The following is a 20907-nucleotide window of genomic DNA, read 5'->3' as shown; positions in this document are numbered from 1 at the left end:
AAAGAAAACCCAAAGGAACACATATACCTTAGTCTGTCTTATAAGTGACTTATTAGTTATTTCGGTAATGTAACTTTAGATTAATAATATTCTATACACGTATTCCATAAGCTGTATTCACATTTGCATTGTAAAGGGGAAGTTTTGGGTCATTGCATAACACATTTTGAAATAGATGAAAAAAGTTGCTTGAACTTAACTCTTATTTCATATTCTGGTTTACTCATGGGCTTAATAATAGTTTTACAATTTTTAATTGTTGTTTTGGTTTACTTTTTGCCATGGCAATGGCTGTTAGAGTAACAATATTCTTCCTGAATGTTTTTTTTTGCAGTAGCAAATGGATATGATAAATTGACCACACATTGTGCAAGATCTTCAAAGTGTTTGTAAAAAGTACATCAAGGTCCTATTACACCTGTTAACCCATTTAGATGTGTACTTTGCTTGTATTGCTAAAAATTGGCTTTTTTGGTAAGGGCTTTATATAGATCTGTAGGTACCGGTATGTTCCCTTTATAGTTCGATATCTGATTATGTTCAAATGTTGACTACTCCAACGTGTAACTTTCGTTTGCTAAAGTCAATACCTTGTTCCTTCCTCCCTTGTTACTGGGTTTCCTGTCAAAGGATCATCAATATTCATGACGTCCTGCTGCATATTCATACAAACTGCATGCCTCAGTGCATGAAACAAGAAGAGAGTAAACTCATGAATTATTCATGAGTAGTGATGTGATTGGATGAACGTACGGTGGCAAAGAACTTTCTCAGCCAGTGACAGGCCTTCTTGGTTTTTAATGAGCATTTCCTTGTGAATATGTATGAGGAGATTATTGATGCTGATTGGTCATCGATGTTACTGGCTGTCGATCTACTCTAATTATGATATTAGTGATTGGATTGCTCTGTTAACTTTGAACTTTGAACTGTTGTAGATAAGATAGTCTGTGGTAACAGACTCTTACCAGTCTTGAAGCCCCACTGTACTACTTGTAGCTACTTGCTCCCTCTATATAGAAAACTTCCCCTATCCTTGCCTGTTGGTCCCCCATGATCCTCTTTTTCTTATGTTAATTGAGAGCTGAGTCGAGAGAGATAGCCACCTGGCAGTGACCACCCTGGGTGGCCAATCCCTTCTAGCCAAACTAGTACAGACAGCCTTTAAAGAATTTAGATTATGCAATATTAAAGAGTACTTATTATACAGAGGGGAGTGTACAAATCTAAAATGCAACAATGAATTGCTAGTCTTGTACTGTGTCCAACACACAGTGTTATATACAGAGCTATCTTTCTCACAATCATATACAATAGGAAGTATGGGTACACAAGCTACCTAGACAGTGTAGACTACAGGAACCAATTTTGAAACTAAACATGATTTTGAAAGCAACCAGTCACAACCCGTTGCTTCCATGTGGCAGGATGGTCCTGGAGGAAGTCGTTTGAGCGGTGCGCCAGTTTTGGCGGTTGATCTCATTGGAGTATATAGTCAACAGATCGCTCCTGAACTGATCAGTCTGCTAAGTGTTTCTGTGACTGATGGAACGTAAAACTCCTCAGCTCTGATTCTGAGCGACTGAACCATCAGCCTGTTGGATACATGTAGTAGTTTCTCATACTCTTTGGTTGGGAACTACCAAACTATCTGCAGCTGAATATATTTCTATTCCACCGTCTTTGATTGAGGATTGATACTATAGTACTCATTTTTCTTTGGAGTTTGTGAGCTTTCTTGAATCATCATGCCTATCCTTGTTCCAACGATTCTCACGATGCCCAAGTCGTCCACCCGACGGGCCAGGTTCATCAAACCACTCCCAGTCATGGTGACTGGACCAACCTGCAATCACAAGCGATTTGGAAAATCGCCGTACTGCAAGGTATGTTTTTTTTATACGTTTAGGTATACTTTATTTCACTGCGATGTTTTATTCTATGTTACACTCTATTCTGGTAAGCTTCTAAGTAATATTTGAACCGAAATGTTATGATTTTGTTTATATATTTAAGGGATGCAATTGTATGCCATTGTGATCAACATAATCTTTGTTTTTTACAATTACAGTATGCCTAATAAAAAATACTAATGTATTAAGATTAATAGTAGAAACACACACATATATATATATATATATATATATATATATATATATATATATATATATATATATATATATATTATTCAATGTAAAAATGTAAAAATGGAGGGGGAGGGGTTACAATGATTATTTTGTTTATTTGGAGCCAGAAGAGCATTACTTATATACTTTAACAGAGAGTAAACAATTTGTTTCATATTTTCCCCAAAATATAATTATTTCTACTTCTATTTTGAAGTATATGTTCCATAAAATTATAAACATATCTCTGTGTCTTTATCTCACGTTTTGTATACCCTTCTTATACCTTTCTGAATGCATATATTTATCCATTTTATATGTATCTCTCATATGTTTGGACCATCCCTTTTCTACCAGTCCATCTTCCTACCACTCGACCTGTACCTCCCTCTCATTAAATATCTATTGTATTCTATCAATAACTAATTATCCCCTCCCCCGCAATTTCCCTTCCCAGTCTCCACCACTTTACCGTAATGGGCAGCATCCCCCATCTCCATAGGCACCCCTAGCAACATGTATTTGTTAATTGGCATGTAGTGTAATCAAGAATCTCATTCAGTGTGTCTCTGGCTAAACGCAACAATACCCCCAATCGATGCCAGAGATAGCGATGATGATGGAATGATTGTGTACGCACTGGTTTGGGTTTCGCAGAAATGAATTCCTAATGAAATTGAAATTTGAAAGTAAAATCACGTAGAACCAGATTTAATTTGCTTTTTATTTTTGTTTCTTCTGGATGCCACTTCATACTTTTATTTTAGATCAAGTTTTCATTTGCTGCATATGAAAGTACATGTATTATTAAGATTATGGGTAGAAGAAATAAAAGATTATTTAGATAACCGGTATATGTGAAAAGAAAACAGCTGAGAGCTGAGACATTTTTATGCTCCTATTCCTTATTTATGTGCATCACATATCAAAAGATCATTCATTTTTGTTAATTACTGCACATGTTTCTTCTCAATATGTATCTTGTTCTTGGCAATTATTTTGAACCATTTGAAGTCGTAGCATAACAAATTTACAGAGTCTTAGTCGAATAAATAACCAATAAGTCTTTAAATATTCAGTTTTACATTTATATCTTTTGGAGCCAGAAGGGCATTAACTACTATAGTTTAACACCAACTTCATGCCCTTCTGGCCTCAACAGACAATATTTTCATCAGCCCAATCTTCGTGCATCTGATACCGACAGTGGTGCTTAACATGAATTGTTGAACAGATCAGTAATTGACTTGTAATAATTGATGATGGAGATGGCCGCTAAATATAAATCCTGAAACCCGGGAGACAATTACCCTGGGAAATTTATTTATTCAATCAGCGCCAATATTGGGGAGGATTAATTTAGAAATTCTACAGGAACATTCTTGTCAAATGGCTCCCCAATGCTCGAGTTTGGACCATCCCCTGGAGATTTACAAAGAGAAACCGGACTCCCAGCATAATTTCAGTCGGAACTAATTAAGGAGTTCAACCTTGATGAAGTTGGACTTCATTTTTAATTTTGAACCTTCCCTCTTAGGAAGTCATATATAGACATCGTCGTGTGGGTTCCCAATCTTTAAGCAGAAGTCCTTGCCAAAACACATACATGTAGTTTGAATAGATGTCATTTGAATCATAGCTTAAATGTAAGTCCATTTCCCTTTCTTCTATTTTGAGGGAGAAATCTATTTCTCTCTCTAAAATAAAGTTTCTCAGACACTTGCTCAAAGCTCTTTTCCTCAAAATTATGTTATAAACAAAAATTGTACTCAACCTTATATGAACTACAGCTGTACTTTGCGAAAGTGCCTTAATAATCGTTCAAAAGAAATATTTAGCATAGAGTCTGTGGTATATAACTGTCCTTTTACATATCTCTTTAAAATTCAGAGAAATCCAAACAGTGCCATCATGGGAACTCTGCATTATCAAACAGCAATATTGCTTCTACAAATCATTATTGAAGGATATATTAACATCCTAACAATTCATAATGTCAAGGATTTATCTTCATGTTTTATCAGCGGGACATTTTGATGAGATACAGGAAAGCTTCTGAGATGAGTTTAAACCTTGACTTCTTCCATTCTCGATCAGCTTTTTACCCTGACATTTGCTGTCTTTATGCCTGCCTAATGCACTTTACATTTCTTGGTAATCTTTCATTGTCATGATCGGTCTTGTCTTTAACTGCCTTAATTCTCTTCCCCCTTGTTCATTAAGGTAGTCTCTTCTTTCAGCCTTGGTATTAACTTACTAGCTTATTTCATGCTCAGGTTTCTTAATCTAAATTCTACTTGGGTATACCTGCTCTTCTTATAAGGGGGGGGGGGGGGGAGATAAATCAAATCTACATTTATCAATTTAATTTCAATTGTACATCAGAGAATATGAATTAAATTTGAGATTTGATGCTATTTACACATGTCCCTTGAGAACAGGCTGTTGACATTTCAACAACAACAAAAATTAGAATTTTATGACAAAATGTGCATAACTCCAAAAACAAAAGAAGCATAAAATATTTTATTCAGGACTTTGTAATAGTTCTTAATCATCAATGATTAAATGTCAGAATTGTGAATCACAGCTGTGCTAGGAGGAAAACACTTTTAATAGATGAGGGAAATTAAGTCATGTGATTAAAAGGCCAAAACATGAATCAAAGAGATGATCGGAAGATAGGCAAGGATTATACTCAGGGAATCTGCAGAGTTTGTATTTTCACTGTGCCAAAAGACATTGGTGCGATGAGGCATGATGACAACTGAATGTCATTACAGTGAATGATTCACAATGCCTTGTCAACATTATGTTGATAGCCAGGAGGGTACTAGTTATGAGTTAAAATGTGTGCTGTAATACCCTTATGGATCTCAGCAGACAATATCTTTACAGCTTGCCCTTGCATTGATCAATCAACTACAGTAATTGGAAGGTTGCAGCCTTCATGATAATGCCAGAAATTTGTATATCTTCCATCAAATCAAGATAAATGTTGGTTGTGATTAACATATTTATTGTAGAGTTCAAAATTGTTTAAAACACAAAATGAAAATTATGAACATGATGGAAATTATGAATTTAAACAAAAATTATGTAGTTGGGAGGATATAATTGTAAGAAGTGGCCAAGTTCTGTGTGCTTTCATGCATCCCCCAATTTTTACCAATAGGTTTTCAACATTTTGATTTACCTGGTAGTTTTTTTTTCTTTTAAATATGTGCAAGTGTCACTGACAGACTTAAGAACTTTTAACCACTACCACAGATAACCCTTTCCTAGTGTAAGTTTAAGATGTCAAAGGAAATGCTACTTGCAATCGGAGAATGCGGAAATTCATGTGTTTTCTTGTAAAATGTTTGTTCTTTTCCTGTTTAATTGGGTTATTTCACTTCTTATTTGTAAATACTAATGGGTGTTCTGAGAATTTTATATGATCTCTGGATAGTGAACTCCTGTGCAGGATGTCACGTTAAGCTTATTCCTGTATGTTGGCTGGTTTAATCAAGTTTATAGTTCATATAGGGCAAGGGTAAAATAAGGATATCTCACAGTGAATTTTAAGAACAATTTATACAAATGGGATACATAATTATATATATTCTGTAGGTCATTGTTCTCACAGTTACAAAATATTTGATTTATTCACTGTTGTCTGTTTATAATCAATCACTTTAAGGAAGTAGGAATCAAATAAGTACCATTTAAGTATTTCTTTTTCTCTCTCTTTCCTTCTGTATCCCTCTGAAACTCACAAAGCTCTCCCATGCACACTTGCCCAAACTTTCTGATTGACTTTTGGTTAGAAATCCTCTCTTTCTACCTTATTTTATTTCTTTATTAATTCTGTCTATATTTTCCTTTCCTTAATCTATTTCTGTCATATTCTATCTATGTTAATTCTCTCTATAACTAGTCATCTGTAAATGAAGACTCATTATCTTACTATCTTTCTATCTTTCTCTCTAATCAAACATTCTACCTGTTATTGTCTCATGATTCAACACTTACGAGTCATCTTTCTTACAAAAACCTATCATCTCCTTATTCCACATTCATCTAATTTACCTCAACGCCCCAACGTCTCAGCTTCAATCCACTTCATGCAGCCCCCTGAACATCCCTAAATCCCAACAGAGTTCAAACCTTTCGAATTCTGTCCTAATTCAGCAGCTATATTTAACATCTGTCTCATTCCTATACCCAAAAGGACCCTTCAGCACCTGAAAATCATATTCCACCAAAACGGTTCAAATTTCCTACCTTTAAAAGTTCAAATTCGATACTTTTTTCGTCGAGGGATGGAACGGGAGGGAAATCAGCCTCATTGTTGAGCGATGAGCTCATTCCCGTATGGAATCATATCATTCTGTGACAAAAGGTCATTACATATCGTCTGCTAATTGAGCGCTAGAAAGATGTTAACTCTGTGTTGAAGTATATGTGTCAATGCCCTCCTTGCTCCAAGCAGATTGATCATCTTGTGATCATGACTCAACCTGCAATCTGTGTGTATTATGATTGTTTAGTAGCAGAAGGATAACCAGGTGTGATGCATATTAAAGTCATACATGTAGAACAATTGATTTCATTATTGCTCAGAAAAAAATGGAAGTTACAAGTCCTTTGCTAACAGCTGTCGTTTTTGGTGAGTGTTTTTAACAGAGTCATCAAGTATAATGATAATCTAATATGTCATATCTTGGCAAAGAAGTAACACTAAAGTCAAAAGTTCTATAAATCAGTATATTTGTTGACACAAAAAGGAAAGAGGGATCTTCCCTTTTTGTAATTAGATTCAGCCGTTCATTGTTCTTCAAACACTTGGAACGTTTTCTGCTATTCTCTTATTTTCCACTTTCACTTCCTCTAAAATCCCCCAATTGGAATAGACTTCAGGGAAGTTCTTTGACACAATCTGGCATACATCACATGTATGGAAAAGTCTGAACGCTATATTTTTGTTGGTATATATAAAGTGTCAGCTGAGAGTGTTAGAATAGCATAGTTTGTTTCTTCTGCTTAGCGTTATTAAAAGGATATTGCTCTCTTAGCCTAACCGTTGATTCACATTCTATCTGATTTAATGATTTAATGATTTAATCATCCTGTATCATAAAGTCATAGCAAAGAGTGGAAGTTTTTCCTTGCTAGTGAAAGGTAGATACATTGATTCTAATTTTCGTTAGGTGCTTTGCGGTGAGACTCCATATCGTTGATCCATAAACTTTTCCTTCCTGGGCATGCTTGCTAAGTCTGAGTTGTAAGAGGACACCGATCTGAATTTCAGTTTGCTCTCTCTCTCTCTCTCTCTCTCTCTCTCTCTCTCTCTCTCTCTCTTTCTCTCTCTCTCTCTCTCTCTCTCTCTCTCTTTCTCTCTCTCCCTCTCTCTCTCTCTCTTTATATAGACCTATACCTATCCTTTGCTACCACATGTGTAATTGGTAACCTCTCATTAGTGAGAACCAAGTAGAGAAAGACGCACTTGTCCTGGTGTATATACGCCCAAGGCTTCTATCCTATGTTGAGGGTGCCTTGGAAAAGAGTCTCAAAATAGCAAATAATGACAGCTTTGTACAATATAGCTTGCAATCAAGAGAGTCTAATTCACTCTGTGCCTGTCTCATTGATCTCAATTATACTGCCACCATCTCTTTCATTTATAGATAGAGATAGTCAAACTAACAGTCATAATGCAATTACGCGTACATTATTATGCTGTAGGTGTTGTACAAATATAGACTTTAACAAAACAAAAACATTATGTTGGTTGTCCTTGTAGAGTAATCTGGTTTAAAAGAAATCTGGTCAATTCAACGAGAAATATTATAATAAATCTTGCTAGTCATTAGGTGGGTAGATGTAATCTTTGCTTTAAATAGTTTACCTCACTTTAAAGATGGAGCCTCACAGCCAAGGGCGAGCAATCAAACTTGTCGGAAAACCACCTGCTTAATGAATGAAACTTGTAAAATTCTGGCTCGGTCGTTCGCTTCTGAAAGGCAGATTCTGGATAAAGATTGTTGTTATTTTCTTCCTGTCTCGATCGTGTTCTCATCACTGAGAACAATGCCAGAGTTTCCTTTTCCCCTAGAGCTCGTGAACAAGTGGTTGCTTCCCCTCTCCCCAGTTCCTAATCAAACATCCCCATGCACAGAATCAACAGGGAGCAGTCGTAATTTTTTCTCTATAGAGAAAGAAAAAAAGATTACAAACAATCGTTAAAAGGACCGATTTGGTTGGATTCAAGTTTTGTTTTGTTTTACGTCATTGCAAGGTCATCCGCCCCCCTCGGGCAGAAACAGAAATAACTTTTTTGTTGTTTTATTCTCTCTTAATTAACTTGTGCTGCTTTCGTATAGAAGCCATATCTCTATGCCAAATATGTGAATACCACATTTTTTCTTCTAATCTTCTAATCTTCTCAACATTCTAGTTAGTCATGTGTGTGGATAGATTGTAAGTTGATGGATAATTAGTTGTTTTTATTGTTTTATAAGGTTAATAAATTTCTGTTTTTTATGTCAATGTTATTAATTTCTTTAGGTTTTACTTCTGCAGATGTATATTTGAGCCTTTTCAACTCTGATCTGTTCACCTAATAGATATTGTTAATTTAATAGTTAGATGGTTGTTGGCTTAAGTGATTGTTACATGTTTTTATGACACAGTCATTAATCTCTATAACTTGTTTCATTTTGGAGCCGTTTGCATTTGGCTGCTAGCTTCACCTAAAAGAAAGCAAAAGAAAACATGTGCCCTTTAACTGGCTTTCATTGAAGAGGTACCTGCAATATGTCTTCATCTCGGTTTGGCCTTTGTATTGCAATGAAAGAAATGGAAAGTGGAAATGGAAATTGTCTTGAGATCGATTTGATAATTCTGAAGGCTTTCTGTCTGGACCCCCACTGCCTGCATTTCCTACAGAAATGTCAAGAATGGTTTTATGTTTCTGTCTACACCGCACCTTTCTGTATATATGCTTCTAGAATATGCAGGATGGATTGTAAATACAATATGGTTCCTACCCTTAAGAGCATGTTTATATTGCTACAGTGGCATTCAAAATACTCTTATGTTACATGCAATTTTACGGTCCCCCAAGTAAGAAGCTAAAAGTGGTTGATGTTCGCCCTGTGGCCCCAATAATGTTTCAAACCAATTGCATGTAGGCCCTTCATTGTAACGTATGGTGAGAGTCAGAAGGCCATTAACTCACACACAGAAATATATCACCTCTGGCTCTCAATAGATGATATAATTTATCTTTTGTTAATTATTTCACCTGTTAATGGAGAGCCAGAAAAACATTTGAGCTTTTCACATGTATGTTCAAATGTTTTGAGTTAATGCTCTTTTGGCTCTCGGCAGACAACTTTGGTTGGATTTTTAATCTTGTTTTATCATCACATATATAGAACCCATTGACATGGGGATCATTGGATTAGCTTTTGAATACCAGTTTACTCAAGTTCAATTCCAACTGCCCTTGGACAAGGCATTTAATTTTCAATTAACTCTCATGAGTCAAATGTAGTAAAATTAAAACCTTGTCAACAAAAACTTGAATTATTTTAGCACTAGATTAACAGAGCAAAAGAAATTTTCTTTGGATGAACAGTGCAGTACAAATGTTTACTATTATTGTTTTGATTACGACGGTTGGTAACGATTTCCGGTATGGCAAAGGTTTTTCATATGTTCAGGGATTGATGAATGTCAAAGCACTTGAAATGAAGGGCATATATGTGTTTCATTCGGGGACCAAATATGACCAATATGTGATGTGACTACATTGATTTGAAAATCATATAATGGTAGGTTTATGCAGGGAGATTGGTTTGGAGTAATTGCATGCATGTACAATTACATATATTGGATGTTACATTGAGATGGGAAAAGTAGTCTATAGTTGATAGACATGTACTTGTAATATATTTACTTAAAACCTTTAAAGAGTGTTAGCAGAATATGGTATGTTGCAATCTGTTAACATGGGTATCTTATGGGGTCATAATAAAAATTTGTGAGAATACCCCCTAAAGTGAACAGACTTCTAGATTATAAACCTTTTCTGCCTTACTTTTATTAAAGGCAATTATCCACAAAGTACTAGATATTTTTACGAGGCTGCAAGTACTTTCAAGCACAAGCACTCGAGTACGTTATCATCTATTTTTGTAGGATTATGTATAATGGGTCCAAAGCTGAAGAGAGATTGCATGTACACCTATAGCAAAAGGGAAATGAAAGTAAACCTGTTTTCATGTGACATTGCCATATAGAGGAATAATCATTACAAGATGAGATAGTCATCAAGGTTGCACGCCATGTTGAGATAGAGAAAGTTTAATTATCTTTCTCTTTGCACACAAAAAAATGACATAATTACAACAAGGATTTCTGTAGCTGGTCTTCCTCACGAAAGCGTGTATCCGGGGATGGATCTGCAGGCCAGCTGGTGTGATTTCTTTGTCTCTTTAAGTTTTTGAATGACCTGAAACACGGCATAATTGTCGATCGTTCATTTGTATACTTCCTGGTAGATCCTAGCTGAGATATATCATGGACACATCCTGTGTCCTGTTCACATTCAAAAGTATTATCCAGATATTCAAGCAAATGCGTAATAAACTTAAATAATGAATGGTTTAAATCCATTTGATTATAAGCGTTGATAACAAATCAAATTATTTGATATTAACACTTCAAACTTTTGATATTTCAATTTATTTTTTGAAATTTCACAATCCACATACCCTTCATGTTTGATTTTAGATTTGTTCACATTTATCACAAACCTGTTATCAGGCAGGCGATGCTCACACCATGTTGAAATGTCACATTCGTCTACTCCAAGCATGTACTCTGCTCTAGTGAATAATTATGTGTGCTGGTGTGAATATTTTGAAAACATGTATTCAAACATATATTTCATATTCATGAATAATATATACATGTAGGGTATTGTAAATCTTGTAGGATAGAGTTTAAAATTTGCTTCTATTTCATTTTGGTATAATTATGTGACTTCTTTATATATCAAGGTTACCTGTACTAATCTTAATGCCATATTTATACAATGTGTATTACATATTTCATGAATGTAATTATTACAGTTATTAAATTTTGTATTATGTTATACATGTATGTACTTTTTTAGTCACACCGCATTTTTTAACTTTCCAAAGAAAACCAGGATCTACTTTAGGGGTGGGTTGAGAATCACTCAGGATATCCACTTAGGATACGAAACAAAAAGTACATGAGCAATTAAAGATTGTGAAATTCCCCAATTACCAAGTGAAAGTTTGAGATTTGAGATTTGAGACTATATCAGGGTTTCTTTCATAATAAAAGGATTAGCGAGGCGATGGTAGTCATTTACAACTATGTACAAATTAAAATTTGCATTAAGTTGATGGCATCAATGCCAGTCATCTTTTAATATTACTAATAAAGCAGTGCTTGTTAAGTGCTTTCCACTGAAGTCTCTAATAGGGAAATCTTGGGGAATCTTTCTGAGGTAATGAGAGCAGTATCCCCTCATAAATAAAAAGAAAATAAATAAACGAATATTGAACATCAACTAACTATATATGTATAAATTTTAAAGCAAAAGAAAATATATAAATGAATATTGAAGAACACAAAATAAATATAAGTATACATTTAAAGCAATTTTCTCTCTCCCTCTAAAGATGCATACATTTTAGACTTTTGTTTCTATATACATCCACTTGTTTATTAAATATATGAATGTATATATCCCTTTTAGTGTTTGTTTATCATTTATATTTTTTATGACATTTCATATTCTTAATCATTTCTTTCTTTCTTCCTTTTTTTTGTTTCATTTATGCAGTCATGTTCACCCTTTGGAAAAGTTGAGACATACAAGAAAATCTGTCCACTAGGAGAAGGATCATATGCCAAAGTCTACAAGGCAGTAAGCTGGTAAGGCAGTCTGATTGATTGATTGAAGTGATTTTTGAGGGTTTTGAGGGGTTTTAAAGGGGGAGAGGAGATACAGGAAGTTGCAATCTTTTAGTTGTACATACAATACCATGCTCATATTTTGTTAAACTATCCATAAACATATTGATTCTGTGATAAAATTGTTTTTGAAAGAATAGTGCAGATACTGTTCATTTATTTCAATACTATAATACGTAGAAAGATATTGCTATAAAATATAAATGTATTGGAAATATAAATTTGGGTATTATATGAACTCCTGGAAGATGGAGCCTGTAGTCCTTCAAGTCACTGAAAAGTACATCATCATGCTGTGAGTAAACCCATTGCTGGTACGTATGAACCGGGTCGTTCCTGTATTAACCATACAAACTAAGAGAATCCGGTAGTCAGTTGGTTAATAATGACTTTTTAAAACGGCATCCCTTACTTTTTCACCTTTGCTATAGAACTTTTATATTCATTTTAACTTATAACATTCTCTTAAACATTTTCTTTTTAAATCACAGTATAAACCAGCAAGTGGTAGCGCTCAAGGAGATCAGACTGCAGCAAGATGAGGGGACACCGTTCACGGCGATACGTGAGGCATCCCTCTTGAAAGACCTCAAGCATGCTAACATTGTGTGTCTTCATGATATCATTCACACAAAGACAACGCTCTCGTTCGTCTTTGAGTATGTGGTACGTATACTATTTCTGCTTTTTTTTTTAAAGCCCCTCTGCACTAGTTTGGCATGGAGGGATTAGACCTCCCTGCAAGGTCACTGGCAGGTAGTTATCTCATCATATCACCTCTCAATTAACCTAAGAAAAAGGGCATCATGGGAGATCACCGGGTACCGCTTAGGCAAGGTTAACTGTATAGAGGGAGCAAGTAGCTATAAGTAGTGCAGTGGGGCTTTAATCGGGGGACAGGGGAGTAACCGTTCATGACTCAGAATTTACCGGTTTGCTGGTTTGTTTTTACCTGGCTGCTACCGGTGAAAGGAAGGATCCTCTTTAAAAAGAAAAAAATCAGATATCCCAGTCCTATGGAATGTGTGCTCTTCTAATTAGCAGATTGATTCAAAATCAATGATGCTTAATTGGAAAACAGTCTGTCAGTTCCAGCAGATGGTACAGACGAGGAATGATTAGAACCCATCGGTTTCCAGCTGTGTATATTTATTTGGATGACAATCTTTGAGATATTGAATGAGATGGAATCCACTGCTCCATGTAGTCCTCAGTATATAATTTCAGGAAAAAAAGGAAAGCCCCTACACAGGCTGTTCAATTGTAATCATATTCAAATTAGCATGCATTGCTGTATGAAGGATTCGCATTGCTATTAATGTTCATACTGTGCAGCTCATTGATCTAAAAGCTATTCTACAAATATCAAAGCTCTATCAAAGATCTTTTCTAAGTTTTTTACAGTTTCTTGAAATTGCCATGAATTTAAATTATAAAATATTTCACAATAGAGCAGGAGAAAGCAATCGTCCAATCTTTGATGTGAACTTTTGTTCATGAATGTCGTCATACCTCCATAAGTGCAACAGGATTTGCAACAAATAGTTACAAGTTTAATAGTTACAAGTGGCAACCTACGTCATCTCTGGAATGACTTACACTATCTAGTGAATTGTGTTGCATTAGTGTTCTTCACAGTTTATAATTGATCACATTGTGATAGTTCTCATTAGCACTTTATATGAGAGAAGTATATTTGTACAAGTCTATTCAAGAAGTATTACAAAACGGGATATATAAATGTACCCACTCATCATGTTGTAATAGTAATACATTGGTTGCGAATTCACTTTCGATTGGTCAACTTACCAATTTTAATTGCCATATAGTATCTTCCCACTCACTTTCAATTTAAAATTCCTTGAGTGAAACAGAGAGCTCGGTATTAATTAACTGTTTATAGAAATTAAATTATTACTGAATCACTTCATTGTGTGTTCACAACTACATTTAACAATAGGGCAATCGTAGAGTAATAATGAGCAAATAAATAGGGAAAAGGTTTAAGTGTATATAAGCTGTTTTCTACAGTGAATATTATTTCCAGCACAATTATACTAGATGTATCATGTTATAGTTTGGTCCATGCAGTATTCTGGTATATGATTTTTTTTTTAATATGAAAACTGCAAAATGTTACCAGATCTGAAGATGAGCTTGAAGATTTTTTTTTTTAAAGAGTGAAAAAGTAGAAAAATAAAGAACAAGCAAAAAGATGGCTCAGGAGTTTATTGCATGAGCAGACTCCATACATACTCTCCTTAACAGTAGCTGTATTAATAGGGAAACATAAATGTTTTATGTTATCACCATTGATTAATGGCTTAATTGCATTGTTTGCTTACTACTTTGCCCTACCCAACTTTATGTGATAGATGAATTTGCCAATTGACGTCATGCAGTGAGCATGGTGTGACATGCTGTCTGATATTAGTCAAGTTCACACGACAGTTGAGAAACTTAACGTTTAGGTCGTAGTTTTGAACGGTGACATTATCTTGTAGTTGTGGAGGGTATCGATGTACTCGTCATAAAATTTTTAATTTACTTGAATTTAAAAATGCTGAGCGATCTTATGATTAGCTAAGTAGTCCTCACTCAAAGATATATGCTGTGTAGACGCACTAAACTTCATGGTTACGTCAGCTCGGTGATAAAATTATCGCTTCTCCAGGTCGTAGTTTAAAACTTTGAATGCTTGTTGTTTTGGTCTGGTGTGAACCCTTGTCATTGTTAGTGGATCGTTTTTAAAACGTTAAAGTTTCACAAACTTACAGTTTAGAATTACAACGTTCCCATATGAACATAGCAACAGTCCTGTGTTGCTCTTTCATGTTTGCAGTGCCAATAAACTGCCCTTTTTGAGTAATGGGGTCCACATTAAAGTATTTATGAGTTTTTCTTAGTCAGTTTTATTGGATTTGTGATAATGCAATCCAGTAAAGCTTATAATGCTTTCCTGTTAAAGTTGTTCCCAAGTGATCACTTTAGAGTAGAATATTAAACTTCTTTTTCTTTTTCTTTTGTTATCAATTTTTCACCAGGGAATCTTTCCTACAATAAATTTTAAGCAGTTATCTGTCCTCTTCCCACTTGTGTATTTGAAATTTCTTTTGTATCCCCTATTTTCCTCTATATCCAAGTATACATGTGAATTCTTTGTGTATTCCTTTATCTTCATTTCTTCCACTTGTTCTCTGTACATTTTTTCCCTCTAATTCAATTCTCCTTATTTTGTGTCCCTTATCTACTTTCCCCTTCTACCTCTTTGGTTTATCATAGCCCTTTATCATCATACACACCTAACTTCAGCCTATCCCTTGTTTGTATCCAGTTTTTTCTGCTCTTTAGGCAGCATCATACATTAAGTTTACGTTTTCCATGTTTGTTCCCTTTGCTACTCACATCTCATTCAGTATAAACAAATAATTGAATACTATAAAAAGCTAATTAACACATACCTCATTACTTGTATTAAAAATGTATATTTTTTTGTTTCTCTAGCATACAGACCTGAGTACGTATCTGGAGAGGCATCCAGGGGGCTTGAACCCTAACAACGTGAGGTTGTTCCTCTTCCAGCTCATCAGAGGTTTGTCGTTCTGTCACAAGCGGAAGATCCTTCACAGAGACCTCAAACCACAGAACCTCCTCATCAGCGAAGCAGGAGAGCTCAAGTTGGCAGATTTTGGTAAGCTAGCTCAGACATGATTGTCTTGATAAAGGTTACATTTAAGAGGGTAACAGAGGGGTAGGGAGATGGATGCACATGTATATATTTAGACAGTGATGAAGTGGGTAAGGAGATAAACATACATGAAGAGAGAGACAGACAGACAGACAGACAAAAACAGACATTACTTTACATGTATTTACAAGTTTTTCTATCATGACAAATGCTAAATCTACTATAAAAATGATCAAAAGTTCAAGCTTTGTGGGCTAGATTTTGGAATAGAATACATGTTTTCTTGTAATTTTTTTGCCCAAATTTTAATTTTGTTTATTCATCTTTTAAATCCTATCACCCTTAGGCCTTGCAAGAGCCAAGTCAATACCAAGCAGGACATACTCACATGAAGTAGTGACGTTATGGTACAGACCGCCCGATGTTCTCATGGGTTCAACGGACTACTCAACGCAGCTAGACATCTGGTAAGAAGACATTATCATTATTTTTATTCTTACTTGGAATATCTCATTTACATTCAGGGAATGGTTTGAATGTTAACTTGTAGATATGTTATCTTCTTCCCAATAAAAATCATAACAATAATTTTCATATCACTTACAGTCTCCAAAAACTAAATAAACTTCCCTGAAGGCTGTGAACAAACCTTCAATTCAATTCATAAGACAAAATGTGATGATTCTGGACTGACTCGATTGAGTCTTAATTTTCTTCGTTTGAATCTTCATTGGAAACATTATTTTGTTCCTATATTGATTAGAAGTATGTGTTGAATTTCTTCCTTTCTTACTCTGAACAATAGTTACCACTGTGAACATAGTCAATCAAGCACTCATGTACATACAGGGATTAACCGAGCTCATACTCTAGAAAATGGCCACTCCTTCGATTCCATTTATGAATTTATTCCCCACCAGGAAGTCTCGGTGCAGATTATTGATCGCTTTCAAAGGATATTAGATGCCTGGTTTTCTCAGCTAGCCGGAAATACAACAGGCATTGAAAGTGATCATTTTCTAGATCGAATTACAATCTAGCAAAATAACATAAGTTGTTTTGTTGGTATAATGTATGTGATTGAGTTTCAGGTTGCAAAGAGCACAGCAAGATTTATCCTGCACTTTCATTTCCGTCAAAGAATGGATTGAACAGTAATGATTTTTTAGGGGGGTTGCTAGAATTTTCTTGAAAGGTTCTACCTTATTAGATGATTGTACCCTCCAATTTTTATTTTTGTACTGTATATATGTATTTTAAATGTCAATGGTGACAGTTTGTTAACCCGGTGAATGCAATTGATTTGGTATAACACATATTTACCATAGACTCCAGCCTGAGATATCTCAGGCTTAGTAGTTATTGGGTTAAAAGATGATCAATAATTCTTGAAAACTGTGTCTTTTTAATTCTTATAATATAAGCCAAAAAAATTCATTGAATTAAAAAATACATAAAGCTACCTTATATTTGATTATTAAGCTTTTCGCAAATAATGTTTGGTGAACTGATTATCTGAAACCAGTGTAGTTCAATGATAAGGATTTCAGGAAATTAATTCTAATCATTAATAATCAGAAGTTATGCCCGGTATTAGACGCCTTATCAATTAAAGTTGGCACATATGACGGCTTTCACCATGATGGTATAGAAGTGCAATCTAATCGCTAGAGAGAAGGAGAGAGAGAGAGAGAAAGAGAGAGAAAATGGGAAAGAGAGAGAGAGAGAGAGAGAGGGAGAAAGCGCTTGCACTGGGCTACACAATGTGAAGCACATGACAGGAACATGGTTTTGAACACCCTTAACTTTCTGATAACATTTTCTTGGCAACCAAAGTCCTTTTTCTGGACACAAAATCTCCAATCATTAAAGTTTCCTAACGTAATCCTCACTTTGAGGAAGTTAGTTAGGTTCGGTTTTTCTTTGCATGCCTGATATCAGAAGTTAGCATAATGTTGTTTTCGCGATGGAAATTACCAATTAAACGGGAGGTGAGCCCGTGTGTTGCTTGAAATCGCTAGAGATTTCGATAGAAAATAAACCAAATTTATCAATGTACCGGTAATGACATTTATGAAGTCATGTTTCAGGAATTCTTGAGTTAGGAGTAAGAGGTTTAGAAATTATCAAGTTTACACAGCCTTAAAGCTCTAGGGATCTTACGAGAGTAAATGTGGAGACTGCCTAGAGGCTTATGTTCTTGATTAAAATGAGTTTGCCCACTGGAAGTCATGGATTGATGAAGATTACGTGGAAAGGGGGAAGGGGAAGGGGAATGGCCTAGGAATGTTCCTTTTAGGAACATTTGTGGTTATTTTGGGGTAGCTTGATTTTGATGCCTGAACTAGATCCCAAATCCCTGTTTTCGCATGGGATTGGGTTTTTCCGCTGCATGAGCTCAAGGTTCTTTCGTTTTGATTCTTCTTAACTTCCCTTAAAAATGTTATGATAATAAGAAAATATATTTTTAATGTTTGGAAGATAGATTTGTGTCATGCTTTACCAACTTCCATGTTGCCTGTGTATATCTATTCATCTATGGGCTTATTGCCAAGTACATTTGATTGTATGATTCAAAAGCTGTAACAAATAAACTGCAAATCCTTCTTATACAGGACCTTGAAATAATTGTTCCTAGATTTGTTAATGGAACACTTCTCTCGTACCACCTACATGGCACACATTTAGTATATAGCAATTGTAATATTTGTGATATACATTACAAGTATGACAATAGAATATAGCCTTTAATTGATCACTTGTCTTTCTAATACTGTGATGGTTTAGAAATATGATTTTGTCAAGGTCTTTTAGAACAAAAGTAGTAATTTGGTGTAAGACATATCCACACAGTGGCTTGTTGTATCGTAGAACTTCAATACACTACAAATCCAGAAGAAAAAGAAAGAAAACATATTCTTATTAAATCCTTGGTTTAGTGTTGAATGTACTGAAAGACTCCTGGTCTGTGGAAAAGTACTAGAGGAGCTCATGGCTTTGGGGATGGCATATCAAAGCCAATATTTAAAATTGAAGGAGTCAGAAACTATCACTGTAGGGTTGATAAGGGATGGCACCTTAAACTGACTGTGCCTCAAGATAACAGGGATCAAACCACAAATGTCTCTCTCCACTCCATCTAGTCAGTACCTTGTCTCCAAAACTTGGCAAATCAGTTTTTTGTTGTTGTGTGTGTGTGTGTGTGATATTCAATAAAATCAATGAATATTGCAAAAAGTGATATTCATCGATTTGATTTTAATATCAGATATTGATAGCAAGAAGCTGTATGATTGCTGGAATGTGATGATTAAAGTCTGAACATGAAAGTAGATTTACCAGCTTGACAAATTAGAAGAATTAAAGAGAGGCTAAAAGCAAACAGAAATGTTTTGTATAATTTTCCAAAGGTCTTGGTTTTCAAGTACTGGTTAAATATAATTTACTTACCGGTATACATAAAAGATGTATATAGAAACACTGAGAAAAGAAAAGAAAAGTTTATAGCAAATACATATTTTGGAGTAATTTAATCATACTGAAAGGTTTTAACCCATTGTAAGCATACAAGTACCAAGAACATTATAGCATAACATATTCACTTTTCGAAAATAACAGACAATAACTGTACCTTAGAAATAATAATACTGCAGACAAAAAGAAAAAGAAGGAATGGGAAGTTGATAGAGAGAGATGGTGAAATACGATGACTAGCCATGTGGTCAATCCGATGATACCAGCAGACACTACCTACGTACTTTTTGAGAGGCCATGTAGTAGGTTTGTGTAATTGAAACCTACAAGAGTAGTATCACCTGGAGACAAACGGTTTCCTCCCCTCTGTCTTCCCCTCGTCACTTGCCCCTCATTCAGACAAGCAAAATTTCATTGTTGTATAACAATTTGAAAACTGTATAGCTTTACAATGACGTATAGAAAGATAACTCAAGGGAGAGAAAAAGTTGTCTTTATAGGCAGTTGGTGTTTATGGATAGGTTCCTTCATTACAGGTTATAATTAGAAATGATTGTCAAGGGAAACAAAAAAGTGTGGTCTTCATAGAAAGGTTGGCTTTCTCTACGGGTGGTTGCTAAAGCAAGTTGGACTTTATAAGAGATTACTCCTTTTCAACTCTGAACATTGCATAACGAAAGGTTATATGGTTAAACAGAGATTTGAACATTGTTTCAAAGGAAAACTATAAGGAAAACTTGTAATGAAATGGAGGTTTGAGCATAATTTTGAAGGAAACTAAATAAAAGGAAATGGTGACCACATACTTGACAAGCAACACCTTTGTTCTTCACATATTTTTCTTGGAGGTATACCCCCTTTTGACTATACAATGGTTCTTTGTACAAGGTATCCTTTTATGACTTTCGTATAAATATCTACTAGTGTGAATGCCCCCTTTTTTCCTCTTGGGTCTCCACCCTGTCACTTTACTGTCTACTCCTCTGACATAATACTCATGATTCATTGCCCCCTATCAGCCATGACTCTCCTCGGCAATATTGTCTTACAAAGTTACATGACACATTGTTTGGGACGCCCTAGCAACATGCTGGCACCTGTCATTCTTTCAGTTTGTTGAAACCCTTCATTCAGCCTAGCAAAAGTTGTTGTTTAGCAAAAATGTATAGCAATTAATGTGAAAAGTATGTAATTTGTTATAGTCTGAACACCATGTAACGGAATATCTTAAATCAAAATGCATGTTTGAGCATTTGACGAAGAATCAGGCCGGGGTCCCACTCTCATCTGAACGTCACATCATATAAAAAAAACATATAACTGGGCGGGGCTTATCCCCTGCACGCACAGGTGATTGGCCAGCTGACTTATCAACCGCCCTCTTTAAAACTAGTTTCTTTGTATAATTGTTAATATCCAGTCTGTACGCCCCTTCACTGTGCAATTATTCTTTTTATGACGTTTCTTTCAACAAGTTTTGTACAACTTTCCTCTTGTGTGAACATGCTGTGAGTCAGTGGCAGTTGTTGTCTGCCATGTTAACTGCTCCAGCTGCTCCAATTCCACCTGTACTACTAATTTTGCAATGTCATTGCACCTGCACTCACATCACAGAGCCTT

At 35.2% G+C, this 20907-nt stretch overlaps 1 protein-coding gene across 1 annotated transcript in view; it reads left to right on the top strand.

Moving 5' to 3' along the window:
- Positions 1–1489: 1489 nt before the first annotated feature.
- Positions 1490–20907, top strand: part of LOC576645 (cyclin-dependent kinase 14) — a 34159-nt gene continuing 14741 nt past the window's right edge. The window contains exons 1-5 of the mRNA XM_776929.4: positions 1490–1886; positions 11995–12086; positions 12617–12791; positions 15630–15816; positions 16160–16280. Coding sequence (XP_782022.1) covers positions 1749–1886; positions 11995–12086; positions 12617–12791; positions 15630–15816; positions 16160–16280 — 713 coding nt within the window. The 5' untranslated portion in view covers positions 1490–1748. The remainder of the gene's footprint in view (positions 1887–11994; positions 12087–12616; positions 12792–15629; positions 15817–16159; positions 16281–20907) is intronic.

This window comes from Strongylocentrotus purpuratus, unplaced genomic scaffold (assembly GCF_000002235.5).
Source record: "Strongylocentrotus purpuratus isolate Spur 01 unplaced genomic scaffold, Spur_5.0 spur5_scaffold_7, whole genome shotgun sequence".
NCBI lineage: Eukaryota > Metazoa > Echinodermata > Echinoidea > Camarodonta > Strongylocentrotidae > Strongylocentrotus > Strongylocentrotus purpuratus.
The sequence above is the reverse complement of the archived record's forward strand: the minus strand, read 5'-3'. Positions and strand labels throughout refer to the sequence as shown.